Genomic DNA, 22,759 nt, shown 5'->3' on the forward strand with positions numbered 1-22,759 from the left:
ATTGTACCTATTGATTAAAAAGATCATGGGACACTCTGAAAAGTTTTCATCTGTGGATTATACTTATCAATCTTTACTGTATTAGAAACTAAGACCGGGAAAGCTTTTAAAATATTTACTTACTCATCTTAGCCTAAAAACAAACTCATTGTATGTTCATCTAAATAGCACATTCCATGAAAAATAACTATATTTTCCAAAACAAGAAAAAATTATGAGAAGACAAGCAACGCTTTACACTTTTGCAAGTTTCTTTCATGTCTCGTTTAATAGAAAGAAAGCGGGATTCTCATAGTCGATCCTTATTATGTGAGGATTCCATACTTACAAGTTCACCCACTCACTTAAACTTATGTGTAACCCCAAAATCAATACTTGTGGCACTTTGTGGCCATTAGCAGACATGCTCAGAGCGATGGGAAATTTGAACTGGCTGGCATGCACGTTCCCAGCTAATCCCAGGCTGTGCTCTGCCTTAGTGTTTCAGATGCCATGCTGTAAAAGGTGTCCTTTTCACTGTCTATTTAGTGCCATGTTTTTCACATTTGTGTGCTCTTTGATGATTTTGCCATTTAAAATGGCCTCAGGCATAGTGCTAAGTACTGTCTAGGGTTGGTTGGCTCAAGAAGGCTGTGGTGTCCCTCACTGAGAAAAGTATGTTAGGTGAGCTTCACTCAGACATGAGTTTCAGTGCTGCTGGTTGTGAATTCAATGTTAATGAACCAACAGTATATGTTCAATAAGGTGTCTTTACACAGAAACACACATAAAACAGAGTCAAGCATTGGTGGGTGAATGATTGGTTGTAAAAAATGTGACCACAGGCTTGCAGGACCCGAACCCCATATTTCTACCTCAGGGCCGTAGCTCACTATTCGCTAATTCAGTATTTGCAGCAACTTTGTAGAACAAAACGACCTTGAATAATGAGAATCAAGTGTGTCTTCTGCATTGAATCTGTCATGATGTGTTGTTCTATAGTTAAAGTGTATGAAGAAAACTCAACCTCACGCGGACAGGCAATTGGAAAAGGGAGAATATTTTAATCAGCTTTTCAGATACTTGTGACTATTCTTTGAGAATATACCAAAACTCAATATGTCTTAGTATTTTTTTTAAGATTCATTTATTTATTTGGGGGGGCTGGGGAATGGCAGGGGGAGAGTTTTAAGCAGACTCTGTGCAGAGCATGGAGCTCAAAGCGGGGCTCAATCTCAGGACCCTGAGATCAGGACCTGAGCTGAAAGCAAGAGCCAAGCACTTAACCAACTGCACCACCCAGACGCCCCTCAATATGTCTTCCTTTCTTGAAGGATAGCTTCAATGTGGGATCCGAGACTGCCCGTGAACCGTTTCTACTCTATTAACATTAAAATCCATTGAGTGCGTCTTTTTTTTTTAAAGATTTTATTTATTTATTTGACAGAGATAGAGACAGCCAGCGAGAGAGGTAACACAAGCAGGGGGAGTGGGAGAGGAAGAAGCAGGCTCATAGCAGAGGAGCCTGATGTGGGGCTCGATCCCATAACGCCGGGATCACGCCCTGAGCCGAAGGCAGACGCTTAATCGCTGTGCCACCCAGGCGCCCCCATTGAGTGCATCTTTTAACCATGCATGATTCTGAAACATCATGCAGTAGTCATTTGAAAAATTAGTCCACTGAATTATGCAGACTTTCCGAATATGAATACATTTCATTATTTGATATCCAAAAGTCACAATTGTTAGCATGACCACCAATCTCATGAGAAAAGCCTTAAGTATCTGCCTTTGGCTCAGGTCATGATCCCAGGATCCTGGGATCAAGCCCCACATCAGGCTCCCTGCTCAGCTCCCTGCTCAGTGGGGAATCTGCTATTCCCTCTGCCTTCCCCCTGGCTTGTGCTTTCTCTCTCACTCACTCTCTCTCTCAAATAAATAAATAAAATCTTAGGGAAAAAAAGAAAAAGAAAAGCCTCTAAACATCAGGAAGCTGTCAAGATCACTGTGGTAAATACAGATTTTTCAAAATTCCAGTTTTCACTTAAAAGTTCAAATATCACTGGTAAAAAAAAATACTGTCAGTTGCATTTCTTGAAGTGACAGGCCCCTCTCTTTCACTTTTGTGAAGGATGTCTGTCAATAATATCCATTTCAGAATAACTGAGGTTTGCATATCTAAAAATGTTATCCCATTTAAACAGTGGCTGGTTTGACTTGGTGGCGGGTGTTTTTCCCTGGAGATGGCTAGCATAGTACTTCAGCATGCAGCAAAAATGCTTTATGCACACGTTCCATTTCATCCTACAGACTGTTAAAAAGACGTGCTCTGATACAGCCATTTAGTAAACAGTTTGGCAGTTTCTTACAAAACTAAGCATCCTCTTACCATACGGTCCAGTAATGGCAGTCCACAGTATTTACCCAAAGGAGATGAAAGCTTATGTCTACACAAAAAAATGCACACAGATGGGTATAGCAGCTTCATTCCTTCATTCCTAAATCAAAACTCAGGAGCAACCCAGGTGTCCTTCGGTAGGCAAATGGATAAACTGTGGTCCATGCAGACAATGGAATATTATTCAACACTAAAAAGAAATGAGCCCTCAAGTCATGAAAAGGCACAGAGGAAACTTAAAAGCATATTTCTAAGTAAGAGAAGCCGATCTGAAAAGGCAGCATACTGTGTGAGTCCAACTATATGACATTCTGGAAAAGGCAAAACTACAGAGTCAGTGAGAAGATCAGTGATTGGCAGGGGTAAGGGAAAGGGAGGGAAGAGTAAGTGGAGCACAGAGGAATTAAACTACCCTGAGACTATAATGGTGGATTCATGTCCTTCTACATTTGTCCAAGACCACATGACGTACAACACCAAGCACGACCCCTAATGTAAACTGTGGACTCCCAGTGATAATTGTGTGTCCATGGGGGTTCATCGGTGATACTAAATGCACTGATCTGGCGGGGGATGTTGGTGATGGGAAGTCTGTGCGTATGCAGGGGCAGAGGGCATATGAGAAATCTCTGTACCTTCTGCTCCATTTCACTGTGAACCTAAAACTGGTCTTTAAAACAAAGGTCTGGGGCGCCTGGGTGGCTCAGTCGTTAAGCGTCTGCTTTCGGCTCAGGGCGTGATCCTGGTGCTCTGGGATCGAGCCCCACATCGGGCTCCTCTGCTGGGAGCCTGCTTCTTCCTCTCCCACTCCACCTGCTTATGTTCCCTCTCTCACTGGCTGTCTCTGTCAAATAAATAAATAAAATCTTAAAATGAAATGAAATAAAATAAAATAAAATAAAATATAAAACAAAGGTCTTGGGGCACCTGGGTGGTGCAATCAGTTGAGCACCCACAGACTCTCGGTTCTGGCTCAGGTCGTGATTTCCGTGTCATGATCTCAGGGTTGTGAAATCGAGCCCTGCCTTGGGCTCTGCGCTCAGCGTGGAGGCCGCTTGAGACTCCCTCTCCCTCTGTCCCTACCCCTGCACTCGCTCTCTCTCGCTCTCTTTCTAAAATAAATAAATCTTTAAGAAATAAAAACAAACGTATTTTTAAAAAACACTCCATTAAAATCAGAAAAAATAAAGACATGCGCTCAAGAGTTGAGGTTTAGGGGCGCCTGGGTGGTGACAGTCATTAAGCATCTGCCTTCGGCTCAGGGCATGACCCCAGGGTCCTGGGATCGAGTCCTGCATCAGGCTCTCTGCTCTGCTGGGAGCCTGCTTCTTCCTCTCCCACTCCCCCTGCTTGTGTTCCCTCTCTCACTGGCTGTCTCTCTCTCTGTCAAATAAATAAATACAATCTTTAAAAAAAAAGTTGAGGTTGGGTAAAACACGTAGTTTTTATTGCTTCATCAAAGACACACTAAAGTAAAACTGGCTTGTTTTCTTTAACTGTGAGTGTGGCGGTGAAGAATATAAGGACTCAGGCGGTTTGGCGCAGCTAACTTGATTCATGCCGAGGTGCTCGCAGCTGTTACTCACCATTGCTTTTGCACCCCTAGAGCATAGGCTAACACAGCGGTAAGGCAGGGACAGGGAGTGCCTGCCGATGGGTACTGATGTCCTTTGTAGGGATGAGAATGTTCTGGAACAAGATAGGATCGAGATGATGGCTGCACAACATGGTGAATGTGCTAAGGGCCGCTGAATTGTACTCTTTGCAATGGCTAATTTTATGTGGCATGAACGCCACCTCAATAAAAAGAAAAGTGGTGCTCAAAACTCAGTATTTCAGATAAATAACATTTCAACACAAAATTTTTAAAAAACCAAAGCGAATGCAAAATTCATGATGAACAAAATATCAACTTTCCAAATAAAGACAGGATCAGAATTCCTGATTTTTTTCTCCTGCTCAGGCTCCCATATGGCTTGGCTCAACACTCTTACGGATGCTGTCTTTTTTTATGCTTTGCTCACTATGAATTTTTGCACTAATTTTTTTAGGGGGAGGAGGGCTGAATTATTGACATTGGAATATTATTTATCTTTTTTATAGGAGAATATCTTTATTACCTCTGAATTGGGGAAATATAACTATATCCCCAAAGAATACTCATTAAGAAAAAAAACCCTGATATTTTTCACTGTTTTGAAATTAGGTAAACAGAGTCACTCTCTCATTGCCTTTTTCATTTCTTTTTTAAACCATTTTATTGAAATATAATTGACATGTAAAAAGCTGAATATCTTTAATGTATACAACTTGATGAGTTTGGGAATAAATATACACCCATGAAACCATCACAATCATCAAGGCCATAAACATATCTAACACCTCTCAAAGTTAATATTCCAATAATATTCCAATAATAGTATTCCAGTATCATTTCTTTTAACTGCAGAGTGTTTGGACACTCCCTTACATTTCACCCCCCCGCCCCAAGCAAGTGCTTCACTTTCCTTTCCTGGCCCTGAGAGGCTCTCTCTTTTGCTCTCAATAAGGGAAAGGCTGCTGGCTCGATTTTATAGATGTAAAAAGGGCTCAAAGAGGTGAAGTGACAGACCACATCATTAATAAGTGGTGGGGCCAGAGTTTGAGCCCACCCCAGGACCTCTCTGACCAGTGGCTCCAGCTCTGGTTCTAGCACGAGGAGGGCAGGCCAGGCTTGGAGCATCCCCAAGCCCTCCCAGATGACTGCCCCTGCTGTCGGGTGGGGCTGTGCAGGGGTGAGCCAAGAGGAGCCTGAGATGGAAGAATCGAGGCTAATTCCTCTGTGGGAAGCGCTCCCTATTAATTAATTAGGGCAGAGCTGGCCTGCGGCATCCCCGCAGCCCCCAGAGTCATTAAGGGAGAGGGGGTCTCATTATCAGCTAGCAGCTTCCCCATCATTCCCAGGGCCCCAGAGGGAGCCGAGGAAAATGGAGAGGAAGGTCAGGTCCTCCTTCTCCAAAACCCACCCCCCTTACTACCAGAGTGGCCTGATATGTGAGTAACGGAAACCACAAGCAGAATTTCATGGGGGGAAAGAAGAAAGAGATGAGGGGATAAGTTTCCTTCCCCCTCCCAATTCAGTCTACATTTATATTTATATGAGATACTCAGAATAGGTAAATCCATAAAGATAGAAAACAGATTAGTGGTTGCGGGGGGGGGGGGGCTGCTGGTCTGATGGAGGGGGGAATGGGGAGTGACTGCTAACGTGTGCAAGGTTTTCTTTTTGGGGTGATGGAAACGTTCTGGAGCTAGATAGTGGTGATGGTTGCACAACATGGTGAATGAACTTAAAACCACCAAATTGTGACTTCAAAGTGATTACAAGGGCTATGGTGATAATCATTTTGCAACATATAAATATATCAAATCAGCACATTATACACCTCAAACTTACACGATGTTATATGTCAATTGTATCTCCACAAAGCTGGAAAAAATGGTTACAATGGTAAAATTTTATGTTATGTATATTTTACCATTAAAAAATTAGTCTCTTTCTGGTTCATGAATAGTTATTCAGCATTTAGGGACATCTGTTTTGTGCCCAGCATTATACAGAGCGGGGAAGCATGGTCCTGCCCTCAGAGCTCTGTCTGATCGAGGGACAGCACTGCAGAACTTCTGTATGGCTTCCTGAGACACTCACTATCCTCCCCTTGTTCTATGTCTAGGATACCGACATGGATCATATCAACAGGCTCCCTTGCTCTCTGGCTTCTGATTGGGTTCAGGCAAAGGGAGACCTTGCAGGAGGTGAGAGGGATGGAGACTGTGAGGTCAGGGTATTTCCCCCTCAGGTTCCTCCCCACAAACTCACTGTAGATGGCTCTGCCCTAGACCGAGGGTCCTGGAAGGCGACCCCCTCCAGATCCTGACACTAAATGCTCCCTCCTCTTTCTCTGCTTCTGCCCAGGCGCTGCTGGCTCCAAAGTCCTGCACCATCCTTACCCCCTCCCACCGCCCCTTAACCAAACTGTCACCATGCTACCGGGTTTGAGGGTACATCTGCTTTCGGCTGAGACTTCCCACCAGAAAGGCATTTAGAAAAAGCAGTAGCAACATATATAGACATGGAGAAATAAGTCCTGGAGATGTAACGCACAGCAAAATGATTATGGACAACGATACTGTATTATAAACTTCCAAGTCACTGAGAGTCTAGATCTTAATTGCTCCCGCCATGAAAAAGAAACAAGTATGTGACATGATGGAGGTGTTAGCTAATATTAGCTATGGTGGCCAGCATAGTGCAACATACAAATGTATCGAACCAACGTTTTGTACGTTTTAAACTTACACAATGTTGCAGTAGTCCCCCCTTATTTTGGGGGGAGTTCCAAGACTTCCCGTGTATGCCTGGATCCCAAATAGTACCCAACCTTATACATACTGTTTTTTCCTACACATACACACCTATGATAAAGTTTAATTTATAATTGTAAGAGATTAACACTAACTAATACTAAGATAAAACAATTATAACAATACACTGCAATGATATTTCTGTGAACGTCCTTGCTCTCTCTCCCCTCTCTCCAAATATCTTAGTGGACTGTGCTCATCCTTCTTCTTGTGATGATGTGAGATGATAAAATGTCTCCATGATGACATGAAGTGAGGGGAATCACGCAGGCATTACGACACAGCATCAGGCATTTCTGACAATATGTCAGGAGGAGGGTCATCTGCTTCCAGAACTCAGTTGACTGAGGGGAACTGAAACCATTGAAAGCAAAACTGCAAGTAAGGGGGGGACTACTGTGTATGTCTCAATTCTATCTCAATAAAAAATAAATTCATAAAATTAGCCATCTCAACCCAAGAAAATAAAATATAAATAGGCAGGCTGTGGAAGTAGACTGTAGCAGCAAAAGTGCCCTCAGTGGAAGGTTGAAAAGCTGGAAAAACATTGAAAAGCAGCACCATTGACAGGAAAGAGAGAAGCAACAGAGAACAGAAATTTTTAAGACTTTTTTTTATGATCAAGGTAATGCACGTTCATTGTAGAAAAGTGTTAAAAGGCAGAAAGTATAGAATCCTGATCCTATTACTAATCACCACTAAAATGTTGGTGGATTACTTTCCAGGTGGGGATACTTTTCCTAGTTCAAATTAGAATCTGGCTGATATGCTACATGAATGAACCTTGAGAACGTTATGCTAAGTGAAATAAACCAGTCACAAAAACACAAGTGCTGTGTGATTCCACTTATATGAAGTACTTAGAATAACCAGATTCACAGAGACAGATAATAGGATGATGGTTGTCTGAGGCTGGGGGTAGGAAAGGGAGGAATGGAGAGTTGATGTTTAATAGGGACAGAATTCCAGTTCGTAAGATGAAAAAGTTCTGGAGATGGATGGCAGTGAGTTTTGCACAACAATGTGAATGTACTTAATGTCGCTAAACTATACACTTAAAATTGGTTACAGTAGTAAAATTTATGCCACGTCTATTTTGCCACAATAAGAAGAATTAGAATCATGTCATTTTGGCAGTTTGTTGTCCTGTCTATAATGATGATGATGGTATTATCATTATTCACCATAGGCCATAAGCAATTACCTCTATCTGCCATGATCTTGGTGGTTTGCCTTAGTTCTTCATGTTCTGTCTCCCCCACTGGATAAGAAGCTCCACAAGAGAAGGGGCTTTGTCTTGTCACTCTCTTCTTAGCCCAGCGCCTGACACAGAGCAGGTGCTCAGTAAATCTTTGTCAAATCCATCAGTCCACGAGGAGAGAGAGATCTGCTCTCTGTTTCCAACCTGCTCTGCACTGCAGGAGACTGATCTTTGTGGACCATATCAATAGGCTCCCTGCTTTGGGAAATCTGGAAGGTTCCATTTAAAGAAGGCTCCAGCAGGAGACGGGAGCATGGGGGAGGATTAGGGTGGAAACCTGGCAAATAGAAGGTGAGCTCACATAGCCAGGAGAGGAGATGGCTGCTCCTCTCTGGTTCTGCTCTTTGAGAACCGAACAGGTGCTTGCAGTGTATCCAAGTGACAGGGAATGCCACATAGAGAGAGATCAGGAGTAGGCAGGGGACCCCAGACAAGAGAGACAGACACCATTGTATTAGTTTCCTAGAATGCCTTAACAAATTATCACAAACTGGGGGGCTTAAAACAACAGCAATATTCTCTCACGCCCCTGGAGCCCCGAAGTCTGAAAACAAGGTGTTGGTATAGCAGGGCTATGCTTCCTCCAAAGGCTCTAGGAGAGGCTCCTTCCTGGCTTCTTCCAGTTTCTAGGGGTTACCAGCAATCCTCGGCATTCCTCAACATGAAGAAGCACCATACCGGTCTCTGCCTCCTTCTTTACAGGGCCTAGTGTCTGTCTCTGTGTCTTTACATAGCCTTCTTATAAAGATACCGATCATTGGATCAAGGGCCCATTGTACTCCAGCATAACCTCTTGGTAACTCAACTAATTACAACCACAAAGACCCTATTTCCAAGTAAGGTCACATTCACAGGTGCCAGGGGTCAGGACATATCTTCGGGGGGGGGTACAATTCAACCGACAACAGTAGGTAAGACCCTCCAAAGGTCCTGCCTCCCCCCTAATTTGGATTCCCCCATAAATGAAAAGGATGCTTGGGGGTTAAGTGGCAAGAACAGGAGTGTCCATGACAGAAGCAGCACGAGGTTTTTTCGGTTGCTCCACACATGGATTATGTCCAAGTGTGGCAGGGCCCCCATCATTCTGTCATTCAACAAGTAGATATTAAGGGCATGCTCTGTGCCAAGAACCCGGCGAGGCACCGTGCATTCAGTGTTGACTAAGACAGATGAGATCCTCATCAAGGAGCTGACATCTAGAAAGGGAGGTGACAATCACAAACTGATAAGTGCTATGAAGAGAAGGAGGGTTCCAGTGTGGCATGACAGTGTGATACTTCAGATCAGATAGTCAAGGAAGTGTCCATTAAGTGATGATATTTGAGCAGAGACATAAAGGATGAGAGAGAGAGTAAACCATATAAAGCTGCAGGAGAACTTCTCAGAGAGGGAAGAACATTCCAGAGAGGGGAGTCTGATCACTAGCATGACTGACCCTCTATGATTTGAGGACAGAGTGGCAGGAGATGGGAAAGGAAAGGTGGACAGAGACCAGGTGGTAAGGAACTGGGACCTTGTAGGTCATGGTAAGAAATGTGGATGTTATTCTAAACTTAAGGCTCATCTCACTGGATCTACCCATTGAATGAAAGCCACCGTTGTCCTAACCTAACAAGTAATACCCGAATCCACTAATGTGGACAAGCTTTTCTAGGGAGAAGGTGAGAAATGAGAAGTGAATGGGGGATGGAAGCCTAATGTATTAGTTACCTATTGCTATATAACAAATTATCCCAAACTCGGCAGCTTAAAACAACACACAGTTATTAAATGAGTTCTTGTGGATCAGGGCATGGCTTAGCTAGGTCCACTAGCTCTGTCTCTAACCAGTATGCAGACATGATGTCAGCTGGGGCTCCTATCTCTTCTCAAGGCTAGACTGGGAAAGAATATGCTTCTAGGCTTACTCATGTGGTCATTGGCAGGATTCGGTTCCTCATGGGATGTTGCACTGAGGACTTCAGGTCATTGCTGGCTGATAGCCAGAGGCTCCCTCAGTTCCTTGCCACGTGGGCTTCTCCATTTCTGAAAGAGTGAGCAAGACAAAAGCCATGATCTCTTTATAACTTAATTCAGAAATGGTATCTTATCACTTTTGCCATATTCCAGTGGTTAGAAATGAGTCATTAGGTCCAGCCCACACTCAAAGGGAGGAGATCACACAAGGCATGAAAACTGAAAGGTAGAGACCATTGGGGGCCATCTTCAAGGCTGCCTTACTCACCTGAAGAACACTACACTTGACAGGTGGATGGCAGACAACCAGCCCATGAAGGACCAAGATTAGAGGCAAAAGGGGAAAGGTGTAAGCGAGTATAAGGGAGGAGATTCAAGTTCCAGATGGTTGATAATTTCAAATGGTACCTAGAAGTCAAGTCGAATGGGACAGAAAAGAAATTATGGAATTTGTCGATTGCAGGATGACATTGATGACCTTTTGTCTGAACCATTTCAGGGGACTGATGAGGACTAGAGTCATAGGGACCAGTCCTTATCCCTCACCAAGAAGCATGGTCACCACCCCTGCAGGAGGTGACTGGGAAGAACCAGGAAGAACCTCCTCTCCCAGCCTGGGGCTTCCCACTGTCTCCTGACACCTCCCCCAGGAGAGTGACCTCATTTCTCAAAGACAAAATTGATTCTAGGTCATATCCCCCTGGAACAAGAGACCAATTGATGTGATTATCTCCAAGAGAAAGGGGGGCACCTACTAAAAGTAGAACCTGGTGCCCCAGAAGGGAAGACATCGGGGAACCTAAAAAGGGGTCTCTGATAATTACCTGCCAAAATTTCAGAGTGAAGGGCATCTCCATGTAATACCAAAAGAAAAAAAGAAAAGAAAAGAAAGAAAAGCTAGAAGTTTTAGAAGGTTCTCCTTCCTCGTACCTCCTGCAATTTCACACTATTCAATCCAAAGGCAAAATTCTGTTCCCCACTTCACAGTACTTATTGGGTAGAATGCAGGATGGAAGAAAGCAGCAAAGACGGCTGCAAAAATGAGGTGCTGTAAAACATTCTTCATTATAAAAATCAGAGAGCTAATTTCACAAATATTATTCCCCATTGGGCTGAGTTAGAAATACTTGAACTTCGATGTGTTGGGAGGAGGGAGATGTGTATAACTGTTAACTATAGATATGGGGGAAGGAGTACAGAGAAATAGAGTGAAATCAAAACATGTTCATAATAGACATCTCTGGATGATAAAATTACAGATGATTCTTATTCCCTTCATTCTCTTTTTCTGTATTTCATACATTTTACACAAGGTGTATCTCTTACTTCTGTAGCATCAAAACAAACTTATTTGTTAGCTAAAGAGAGGGATGTGTGTTTGAAGAGTAGTGAAAACCTTTCCGAGTCCTCTGCTCATGTATATAAATGTTTCTGAGGCATTTTCTGAATTTCACCATTTCTGTTCAGCCACGAGAGGTTGAATCTCTTGGAGACTGAAAGCTAATCCCAGCACTGCTAGGGTTCCTTCCAAGCACCTTCTGTCTTGGTGTGTTTGAGCTGCTATAACAGAATACCATAGAGAGTGTGGTTTATAAGCAACAGAAATGTATTTCTCACAGTTCTGGAAGCTGGGACATCCAAGATCAAGATGTCAGTGGATTCTCCATCTCATGAGGACTTCCTGGTTCATAGACAGCCACCTTCTCACTGTGCCATCACATGCAGGAAGGGGCAGGGGAGCTCTCTGGGGTCTCTTTTGTAAGGCACTAATTTCATTTATAAGGGTTCCACCCTCATTACCTAATCACCTCTCAAAGACCCCACCTCGTGATACCATCACATGAGGTGTTAGAATTTAACATACACAAATGTTTGGGAGGATACAAACATTCAGTTTCTAGCAGGTGCCATCCCAGGCTGTGACCAGCAGACTTTGAAAGCAGAGCAGAAGATGGATCACTTGTTCCTCAAACACACACATACATATATCAGGCTAGAGAAAAGTATCTAAAAGAGGCCATCAGAACCAGGAACCGGAGGTGAATTTCAGAAGTTGATATAGTCAAACTTGGGTCGGAAGATGAAAATGAGGAGTTAGCATAATGAGCACTGAGCAGCAGTATGCACTGGTTTCAATGTGTTTCTGTTTCTGTGGCTTGCGATAAATAAACAAAAACAAATATCCTGAGTAATGGAGAAGAAGAGACAGTACTAAGGAAAAAGCCTTTTGACATAGTGATATTTAAGCTGGATTCTGGAGATTGGAGAAGGGGCAGTCATGGAAAGGACCTGGAAAGGAGTGTGCCACCCAGAAGGAACCATGAATGCGAGGCTCTGAGGTGGAAAAGAGCTTAGTGTGCTTCAAGAACTGGAAGAAGGCCTGTGTTGCTGGGGGTAAGAAACAACAGAGAGAGTTGTGCTAAATGAGGTCGGCTTCCTCAAGGAGCCAAGATTGCAAGCCACCGTGGCCAAGTTCCAAAGCAAAGCCCTGCCTCTCTGCAGCTTTTCCCCTCCCCCACCTATGGAACTCCTGCGCTGTTGCCACCGTCGTCATGGTGACGGGCACTCCGTTTCACTCATTGTTCAGGCCAGGAAGGAGCTGGCGCGTCTTTGGGGGTCCCTGCCCCTCCCCGTGGAGGCCCCCGGGCCAGGCCGAGGTAGCAAGCGGGGACAATGCCCGTGTTGATACCCCCAGCTGAGCGCAGCCAGGACACGCGCGTAGGGGCTCCAGCATGGCGCGAGGCAGCCAAGGCCATCACGCAGAAGGCGCACCATCTGACCGACCGCTGCGGGCAGGAGGCAGTGACCATGTGGCAACCCAAGGACAGCGTGAGGGACCCGCACGTGGCGCGCCACCTCTGCCGCGCCGCCTACATCCTGCCCTGGCGCTTCCGCGTGGAGATGCTCAAGGGCGGCAGCACCTTGGAGAAGCCGCCGCCGGGAGAGGGCGTCACGCTGTGGAAGGGCAAGATGAAGCCCCCAGCCTGGCACGCCCGCCTGCCGCTGCCCTTGCACCGCGATGCGCGGGCCCTGCAGACTGCCGAGGTGGTGCACGCGCACGCGCGCGGGGCGCGCCTCACCGCCGCCCGCCTGTGCCGCGCGCAGCACCAGATCAATGGGCAGCTGAGGCTGCTGCTTCGCCAGCGGGAAGCTACCGATCGCAGGCTCAGCGAAGTGCGCAAGGGCCTGCTCATTAACCAGCAGAGCGGCAAGCTTCGGGGCTACCGGCCCAAGTCTGAGAAGGTGGGACCATCCCCTTGCTCTCTCAGAGACCAAGGCCTGAGCTCCCGGATGCTCGGCCTGGGAAAACCCCTCCGCGGAGAGAGAACACCCACCTCCACCCTAGGCCTCAGCTTCCCACGAGTGAGGGCGCAAGAAGATGAGGACGCCCCCAAGAGGGGGTGCCTCGATTCCGAGCCCACAGGGTGAGACCCTCCCAAGGGGATGAGATCCTCAGCCCCCCTTGCCCCAAAGAGAGTGTCTATTCCAGTCCCCCAGCCAAGGAGGGAAGGTAGGACTCTGAATCAGACTAGATGAAATTCTTCCCAACCACAGCCCCAGCCCAGGTATGAAATCGCCCACCCAGCCCCCAGGCCCAGAAAGATAGACCCTCCCATGGGCATAAGACCCTCAATGCCCCAATCCCAGTGAAAACACACCCAAAGTCCCCCCCCCCTCCCGGAAAGTGGGTGATGTCCTGGTCCCAACCCATGAAACTCTCCTCAAAATGCTGTTTTGGTTTTTTGTGTGTGGGGGGGGGGGGGGGTTAAAGATTTTATTTATTTGAGAGAAAGAGAAAGCAGGGAGACAGAAAGGGACAAGGAGACTCTGCACAGAGCACGGAGCCCAATGTGGGGCTAGAGCTCAGCACCTTGAGATCATGACCTGAGCTAAAATCAAGAGTCCGGCACTTAACTTACTGAGCCATCCTTAAAACGTTTTTTTAAACCCCAAGTCCTCCCCCACAGCCTCACAAACTGAGAACCCCTCCCCAGGCCTCATCTGGGGAGAAAGGAACAGGTCCTGCCCACAGGTTGAGACCCTCAGATTCCAGGCCCCTGCGCTGAGAGCTAAGTCCCCAGCCAGAGAAAAGACTGAGATCCCAGCTCTTAGCCCTGGTGAAATCCTCCCCCTAAAGTGAAACTGCAGACCACCACCCCAAAAATGGGGAACATTCCAGCCTCCCTAAGGAGAAAAGAAACCCCCACACACCAGGTGGGATTCCTACTCCCAGCCCCCAAATCCATATAGTAAGAACCCAAAAACGTAACCCCTCATCATCCCTATTATGAGTCCCCTCTACTTTTGGCCAGGGAGGGAGGATAGGACCATCACCAAGGAAGGGGGATCCCCAGCCCCAGAGAATGAGAACAACCTTCCTCCAAGTTAAATCACCTTCATCTTACCTCACTGGACTCCTACCTATAAAACAGAGAAGGCCCCAGCCCTAATCTCTAAAGGATAAGACACCCCCCCCCCCAGTGAGCGCCCCTGAAAGAATAAAACCTTCTCAGAGTGAGGTTCCCAAAGGGTGAGAGCACCACCAACTCCATTCTCCAAACCCAAAGTTTACGAAATTAGCAAACCCTCTACTACCCTGGAAGGAGAAATCTCCCTCCAGCTCCCTCTGGAAGATGTGAGAGATTCTCTCCTTGTTTTCTAGGTCCCTGACAAAGCTGACAGTATGCTTACCTGGGAGAAGGAGGAGCTAAAGGGCATGAAGAGGAAGATGGAAAAAGATATGGAAAAATCAGAGGCTCTGCTCAAGGTTGGGAATACCTAGGACCAAGTTAGGAGGGCTGGAGGTGGATCTGAATGGGTGAACTGCTCTGACCTTGGGGACTGTAGCCACAGCAAACCCTCAAACCACACCCCTGCCCATCCTGCCCTGACATTCACTGTATTTCCACATGACGCAATGGGAAAACTGAGGCTCTGAGAGATGGAGTTGGGCCCCAAAATAACAACAAACACCCCTTCTGTGCCAAGCCTTATGTAGTCACTGAGTTAACTTCTTAAAACTCTCCTGTGAAATAGAAACCCTGATCCCCTTGTTAGAGATGGGGAAACTGAGGCTCAGAGAGACACAGACTCACCCAAGGCACAGGGCTAGCCAATGGCAGGGCTGTGGCTTCACCTCAGGCATCCTTTTGCTTTCCATCTTTACCAAGGTATAATTGACAATTTAAAATTGTATATATTTCACGCAACTTGATGATTTGATATATGTCTACATTGTGAAATAATCACCATAATCAAGGTTATTAACATATCCATCACATCACATAGTTACCTTTATGTGTGTGTGGTGGTGAGAACACTTAAGATCCAAACTCAGCAAATGTCAATTATAAAATACAGTATTGTTATCTATAGTCACGTTGTTCTACATTAGAACTCCAGAACTTAATCATCTTGCACAACTAAAACTTTTTGCCCCTTGACCAACATCTCCCCATTTCTCCCTCCTCCACCCCAGGCCCTGGCAACCACCATTCTATGCTCTGGCGCTATGAATTTGACTATTTTGGAGTCCAAATATAAGTGAGATCTTTCTGCATCTGGCTTATTTCACTTAGCATAATAATGAACCTCCAGTCTCATCTATGTTGTCACAAATGGCAAGATGCTTACATCGAAAACCGGGGATGTACTGTATGGTGACTAACATAATATAATAAAAAATCATTATTAATTAAAAAAAAAAAAAAATAAAAAAAAATAAAGTCCCCACCCCAAAAAAAAAAAAAAAAAAAAAAAAAAAAAACAAATGGCAAGATGTCCTTTTTTAAGGCTGAATAATAATCCATTGTATATATTTTATTATATACATATTACATTATATGTTTATATCATATACTATTATTAATATAATAAATAATATATAATTATATAACCTATTATATCTATTATTATATAATTTATAATATGTTATACATTGTATTATATATTAATATAGTCTATAACAATATGTTCTATGCTTTATACTATATATTATAGCATATATACTATATAATGTATCCTATATATACTAATATATTACATATTATATACTGTAATATAATACATAATATATGACATGTATAATATATAATGCATATTATATATTCAGTATCTTTTAATACATATAATTATATTATATTTATATTATATAATATTGTGATTATATTTTGTAAAATATTATATTATAATTATATAATTTATTATAAATTTTATATGGCTTCTATATAATATAAAATGTAATTATATAATGTATTATATAATTATACAATTATATATCATATTTTATGTAATATAATTTCTATATATGATATATATAAATATCCAATATATTGTATAAAATATTACATATTATAATAATAATATAGTATTTATATATAGCAGTTTTATAATATATTAAGATATCAATGTTTTGATTATTAATCCATTACTATTATAATATTATATATATCACATTTTCTTTATCCACTCACCTGTCAAGAGACACTTAGACTGTTTCCATGTCTTGGCTATTGTGAATAATGCTGAAATGAACATGGAGTGCAGATATCTCTCTGAGATCCTGATCTTCTTTGGATATATACCAGGAAGTGGGAGAACTACCTTATGATTCAGGTCAGGTGTCTTGAGCCTAGCTCTTTACATTGTAATATGTGCTCAGTCTTTGTCGGCTCTAGCTGGAGATGGTCTGTCACTACATCCTTCACTCTTGCAACAAGGATTTCTTTACGAGGGCTCTAATGGAGATAAGAGAGCAGCCAGGTTTGATGGAGCCTTTGAAACTGGTGAAAGTTGGCTGGTACTCTGTGTGTGTTTTTGACTCATCTATTTGACAAATATTAATCCAGTCCCCTGGTGTCCAGGCACCATGCTTGGCATTGGGGACAAATTCATGAAGAGGACAGAGCTGGCCTTGCCCTCACAGAGTTCACATTATAGGGCCACTCAAATAAGAGATCAGGGAGGTGGGTGAGGTTAGGGGAGGAAATTTAGGAGCTCATGTACTACTGTCCGTGGTGCTGAACCTTCCTTGAACTCACCCCACCAAACCCCCAGGCCACTGTCATATTCCTTTAAATCTGGTGAGTCCTGAAAAGTCCTTCAAGATAGTCTGAAGCTGACAAGGGAGAAGTCCCCAAGGGTGGCCCCAGCAGGCAAAGGTTTGCAAGAGAGAAAGGCGAATAGAGAGATGGGGGAAAAACAGACACAGATGGAAACTGAGAAGGGCCACTGGAGAAACCTGATGTACATATTTCTGGAGAAAAATGCTTACAACCAAACAGACGTATATCAACTGCAGATCACGAATGCAAACCGGCACTCAGAGCTTTCCCAGGGATCTCACCATGTGTCTCTAGAAGGCTTGTTGTCCCACTGGCCAAGTTATTTCATACTTTCTCTTCCTTCAGACCTCTCCACCTCTCTGCTTTCCTCATTCTCAGGGAATGACCCCAATGCATGGAAGCCACTGAAGGGAACCTGTCTCATTATTCCCTGCCAATGTTATAATTCCATCTACCTCTGCACCCACTTTCTCCCCATTCTCCTACATCACCAATATTTCCATCTTTATTGGATCATTCTCACTAGTGAACAAATGGGGAATTATTTTCTGATGGGTACAGATCTGTTTGGCATGATGAAAAATTTCTAGAAATGGAGAGTGGTGGTGGTTGTGCAACATTAATGCCACTGAACCCTACACTTAAAATGGTTAAAATGGCAAATTTCGTTATGTCTATTTTATCACAAAAAAAAAAAAAAAACCCTCGGGATCCCATGCTCCCTTCTAGATAATCTCCACTTCTCTGATCCTCTCACTAGCCCCTCTTGTCTGCACATGTTGACCCCGTCACTTCTTTTGGGCGGGAAATGGATCACTTTTCCCCACTGCATTCTCCACTCCCTGATACACTGCCCAGCATGCAGGAGGGGCTTGATGAATATTTGATGAATGAATGGATGAAAGACTTTTTTAAATCTACTTTTCACTCAAATGGATGAAACCCAAAGATATTATATTCAGCAGAAGAAGCTACACATGGGATACACACTACGTAATTCCATTTATACGAAGTTCTAGATTTCAAAAGCATTTTCTTGAAGAGCCAGATAGTAAATATCTTAGGCTTTGTGCAAAATGCAGTCTCTGTTACAACTGCTCAGTTAGGCCAGTGTAGCACAAAACACCCAGAGACAATATGCACATGAATGAGCTCAGCTGTATTCCAATAAAGATTTAGTTACAAAAAGAGGCAGCCAGTCCATAGGCTGTAGTTTACGGACACATTAAAGAACAGGCAAAATTAATCTGCAAGGCAGCTTAGTAGAGAGGAGGGAAGGGGCACTAGGGATATTTCTGGGGTGATGGAAATATTCTATATTTTGATGAGGGTGGTATTTATACATGTATATATATGTATTTATATATGGGTAACATATAAATAAATATATTTATATATGGATATTTATGATATGGATATCTATCCATTATAAATACATAATATATAATATGTATCCACATATAAATACATAATAAATATATATCCATATGTAAATACATAATAAATATATATACGTTTATAATATATATCCATATATATTCATATTATCTATAACATATATATACATTTATAATATATACACTATATATTATAAATACATAATATATATTATATAATAAACATATATACATGTATAATATATACCCATATATAAATACAAAAGACTTGTTTTAATATAACTTTCAAATAACTGCAAATATCAAAGAAATGCAATATGCTTCATTTTATAATGGTGGAAGTGGGGTTTGGATGGAAGTAGTTCAGATGAGATAGATGTTGGTGGGGGAGATACTCTGAGGACAGCAGAGGGCTCCTGATACTAATAAGAGCGGAGGAGGAGAGACCCTGAGGCTAGGGGAGGGGATCAGCCCTGAATGCAGCTGAGGAGCACAGGACTGCAGGAAGACTATCAGTGTAGATTCAGCCAGTGCCACCTCTCCTCTTTACAAGTGGGGCAGTTGTACAGGCCGGGGGGGGGGGTGTTCTTGAAGTGCCAGAGCAAAGCCAGGCTCGGAAACCCCCCAAAAAAATGACACCCAGGGCAGGGAAGCTACCACCAGCCCCTTCTGCTCCTCCCCTCTCCACCCAGGAATCACTGAAGGCTTCCGGACAGGGGGAGGGGTGTGGGCAGTGTCTGAGCTTCCACCTGGAAATAAATCAATTATTTCTGCCAGCAATGAGAACTGGAGAAGGTCAGTTGGGAGGTGGAAACGTTTTGGAGCCCCCAGCAGAGGAATCACTTCCAGCCACCTCTCCCAACCTCCCCACTCACACTCTGCCTTTTTCTCTGCCCCTCTCTGCTTCCTTGCCCCCAGGCCCTGGCGTCCTGCCGCGACACTCTGGCCTTCTGCTGTAAGGAGAGGCTCCAAGCTGTGGACCTAATGAACCAGCCGTTGGATAAGGTTCTGGAGCAGGCTGGCCACCACTCCTGGGTGAACCTCTCCCGCGTCCCTTCCCCCCGCACTCAGGGCCAGAAAACGCCTCCCCCAGACCCTGTGGGCACCTATACCCCAGGTAAGCCCCCATAGAAAGGAGTCCACTATTGTAGGTACCCTTGGGTGCCCACGCCGCCTCCACTTCTCAGCCACTGCCTTCCCTGGGGAATCGCCCCCCTAGACCAAGTGAGAGGGCTGACAGCCCGTTTCCACTGAGATCATGTTCTTGATTAGCTCTTCCCCTTGCACACTCCTGCTTCCCACACTCCTACAGGCGAGCACTCCTTCACTCGATGCGGGACACTACTTATACCAACTCCACGAACAGCCGCTCTCCCCTGGACTTGCTCCAATTCCTTCAACAAACCCCCTCGCCCAGGGCCCAACACAACCTGAGAATAGAGAGGGGGACTCAGAAAGCCAGGATCGGGAAAAGGAGGCCTTGTATCTCCACGCGTGACCCCACCCCGCCCGCAGAGTGCGCCACGGCGCTGTACGAAGCCAAGAGACTGTTGATGGAGTCCAAGGACACCTTGCTAGAAATGACAAAGAACGAGGAGGACGTCCGGGAGCAACAACAAGAGATAAGCGATCGCGTGTGCGCCTCGCTGGCACAGAAGATGCGCGAGACCTTGGAGCTGAAGGTGGGCGCGGCGGGCGCGACTCCTAGTTGGCGGCGGGCCGCTAGGGTGGGCTAGAGCTGACTATAGAGAGGGGGGACGCGGGAGCAGAGGAGCCCGGAAGCCAGTGTGATCCCTCTGTGCTCCCACCCACCCAGGAAAGAATGAATATGACCTTAGGACTAATGAGAGGAACTATCCATCGGTGCACGAAATTCAACGAGGAAATGTACATCACTCGTGGTCTCATCAAGGTGTGCCGTGGCGCAGGAGCGTGCGGGGGTGGGGCCGGGGTTGCTCGCCTAGCCTGGGCCTCACTGCCCAGCCCACCGCCCTCCGCCAGGGTCCTCTGTCAAAACGTCACCTGGAGACTCGAGAGAAACTGGATAGACCTCTGGTTCGAGTGTACCAGAGACATGTGGGCACCCAACTCCCGGAAGCCTCGCGCCTCGCCCAGGTATGCCCCTCGGTGGCCCCTTCCGCGCCTTCCCGCCCTCTATAGGTGCAGCCCCATCCCGGTGATACCGCGTCCTCAAGCACACCTGACCCAGGTCTGCCAGCCCTTCAACTCCCGTCCAGAAGGAGGCCCTCCGGTACCCACACCTGTCTCAAAAAAGTCCCCTCAACCTCTACCCTTCTCACCCGCTCACGATACGGCCCTCTTTCAGCCTAGCTCCTTCAGGCACCCCTTGCCCAGGTGCTCTCCCACATCCCAAGTCCGCCCCGCCCCTCACTCTCCAGGTGCATACCCCCCCAGCCCCGCCCTGTCGCAGCTTCTCTCAAGCGCATCTGGCCCAAGCGTGTTGCCCCCAATCTCTGCGAGTCCCGCGTCTCCCCCTGTGCTCCTTCCCAGGCGGAGACCTTCCGCAAGCACACGTGGCCCACAGGTGTGCCCCTCCCCTTCTGAGGCCCGCCCCTTCTTAAAGGTGTGCTCCTTTCACACGCACACCTGGCCCTGGCGTGTTATCCACCCCGCTCCGTGGCCGGCTGCCCTTGCACCGGCTCGCCCGGCCCGCAGCACGGTCCCGCCCCCTCTCCAGGGCACTGACAAGCTGCAGCGCCACATCTCGCACATGGAAAAAAACCTGAAGGAGCTGCTCGCCACGCACAAGAACCTCACCGGGAACCTCAACTGCAAGAAGATCGGGTATGAAGTCGACTACAATGTAGTGCGCCTGCGCCTCCGCCAGCGGCACCCGCACATGTGCTACGAGCAGGCGCAGCGCCTGGTCAACGACTGGGACCCGCGCACGCCGCCGCGCGTCGAGTCGGATGCTGCCACCAAGTGACGGACTCGTCCCCCGCCCCCCGCCCCAGCCATCTGGCCCAGGTCTAGCTGGACCTGCGGAGCAGACTTACAGCTCAATGGCCCGCCCCCTCGCCTGACCTACCCTCCCTCGAAGCATTCTCTAGCAGAACTATAATTAAAAATGATAATAATTACCATTTACTAGGCACCTGCTGTGTATCAATCACTTACCCTACAACACGTTATGGGCGGTATATCCTGGGAGTTAACAGGCTCGATCTGGGCGCCAGATTTCTGGGGTTCAAATCCCAGGTCCCCAATTTCAACTATACCCTTGGGCAAGTCACTGTCCCCCGTTGGCCTCAGTGTCTTCACCTGTAAAATGGAACGAATTACAGCACCCACCTCAAAGGCTTGTCATAAGGATACTGTGTAAGGCTAGTAGAATGGTGACTGCCCAATGTTACACAGCTAGAAAGCAGAAGAGCTAAAATTTTAATCCGTGCATCTGAAGCCTGCACTTGGGGCAAAACTTGAAGCTCCCTTCACTCCTTCCCTCTTAATGAATGCAGGTTCCACACCCACTGGCTGCTGTTATTAACATTACACACACACACACACACACACACACACACACACACACACAGAGTTATAGAATGTAACTACCACAAATAATGAGAATCAACTGTATTTGCAAAGGTGCAGGCAAGATAGAGAAAAACCTCAATGGACAACACAGAACCAAGGTGCTGGTAATTGTGGAGAGCCACCTTTGCCACTCCTAAATCTGAAAGAACAAGTGGTCAAAAGCAGCCAGCCTTGCAGGGCTGCCATGTGGATGCTGGGGGAATAAATGTCCCTACCCGCCTCTCTCCGTTGGCCAGTGTTCCCTATTGGTTGAAGCCAAAGAGAAAGGGCACCCGTGGGTGCAGCCCATACATCCTTGGGGCACAGAGCTGCCACCACTCTGTTGACTTTTGAGCCTCTTGCAGATCCTTCCTGGGGCTGGAAATTGTCCCTTTCCCTACATCTTTGTCCATCCATCAAGCCCCAAAACTTTGCATAAGAATGCATGTACTGCTTTTGCACACAAGGCATTACACCCTGGGTTGCAATCTGCCACCCTCATCCTTGCTGACACAGCCCCAGCTTGTCACCTCTGCTCATCCAGTATTCCCCAACAGTGATTGCATAATCCCCTCCATTGCCTCTGAGCTGAGATTTCAGCTGCTGCCCCGGGTCACACCATGGGCACCTTGTAAGACTCTCAGTGACACCATAAGGTGGGTGTCATTGTCCCATGGTATTAAGGAGTGCACTTGTTATGCACTGGGTGTTGTATGGAAGAAGGTGTTGTATGTAAATGATGAATCACTAAATACTCCTCCTGAAA

General features: G+C 45.7%; 1 protein-coding gene across 1 annotated transcript; it reads left to right on the forward strand.

Moving 5' to 3' along the window:
• Nucleotides 1-12,671: 12,671 nt before the first annotated feature.
• On the forward strand, nucleotides 12,672-21,406 carry TEKTL1 (tektin like 1). Its single transcript, XM_048215307.1, has 7 exons — nucleotides 12,672-13,241; nucleotides 14,662-14,766; nucleotides 19,378-19,576; nucleotides 19,975-20,141; nucleotides 20,276-20,371; nucleotides 20,461-20,574; nucleotides 21,158-21,406. The coding sequence occupies exons 1-7, from the start codon at nucleotides 12,672-12,674 to the stop codon at nucleotides 21,404-21,406; spliced, it is 1,500 nt and encodes a 499-aa protein (XP_048071264.1).
• Nucleotides 21,407-22,759: the final 1,353 nt, after the last annotated feature.

This window comes from Ursus arctos, unplaced genomic scaffold (genome assembly GCF_023065955.2).
Source record: "Ursus arctos isolate Adak ecotype North America unplaced genomic scaffold, UrsArc2.0 scaffold_14, whole genome shotgun sequence".
NCBI lineage: Eukaryota > Metazoa > Chordata > Mammalia > Carnivora > Ursidae > Ursus > Ursus arctos.

What these genes read in the sequence shown, in the direction of transcription:
- TEKTL1 (XM_048215307.1), top strand. Translation starts at nt 12,672, where the DNA reads ATGCCCGTGTTGATACCCCCAGCTGAGCGCAGCCAGGACACGCGCGTA. An exon ending in TGTGGGCACCTATACCCCAG is followed by an intron (nt 19,577 to 19,974) that starts GTAAGCCCCCAT and finishes CCCCGCCCGCAG; the next exon opens with AGTGCGCCACGGCGCTGTAC. An exon ending in TCACTCGTGGTCTCATCAAG is followed by an intron (nt 20,372 to 20,460) that starts GTGTGCCGTGGC and finishes GCCCTCCGCCAG; the next exon opens with GGTCCTCTGTCAAAACGTCA.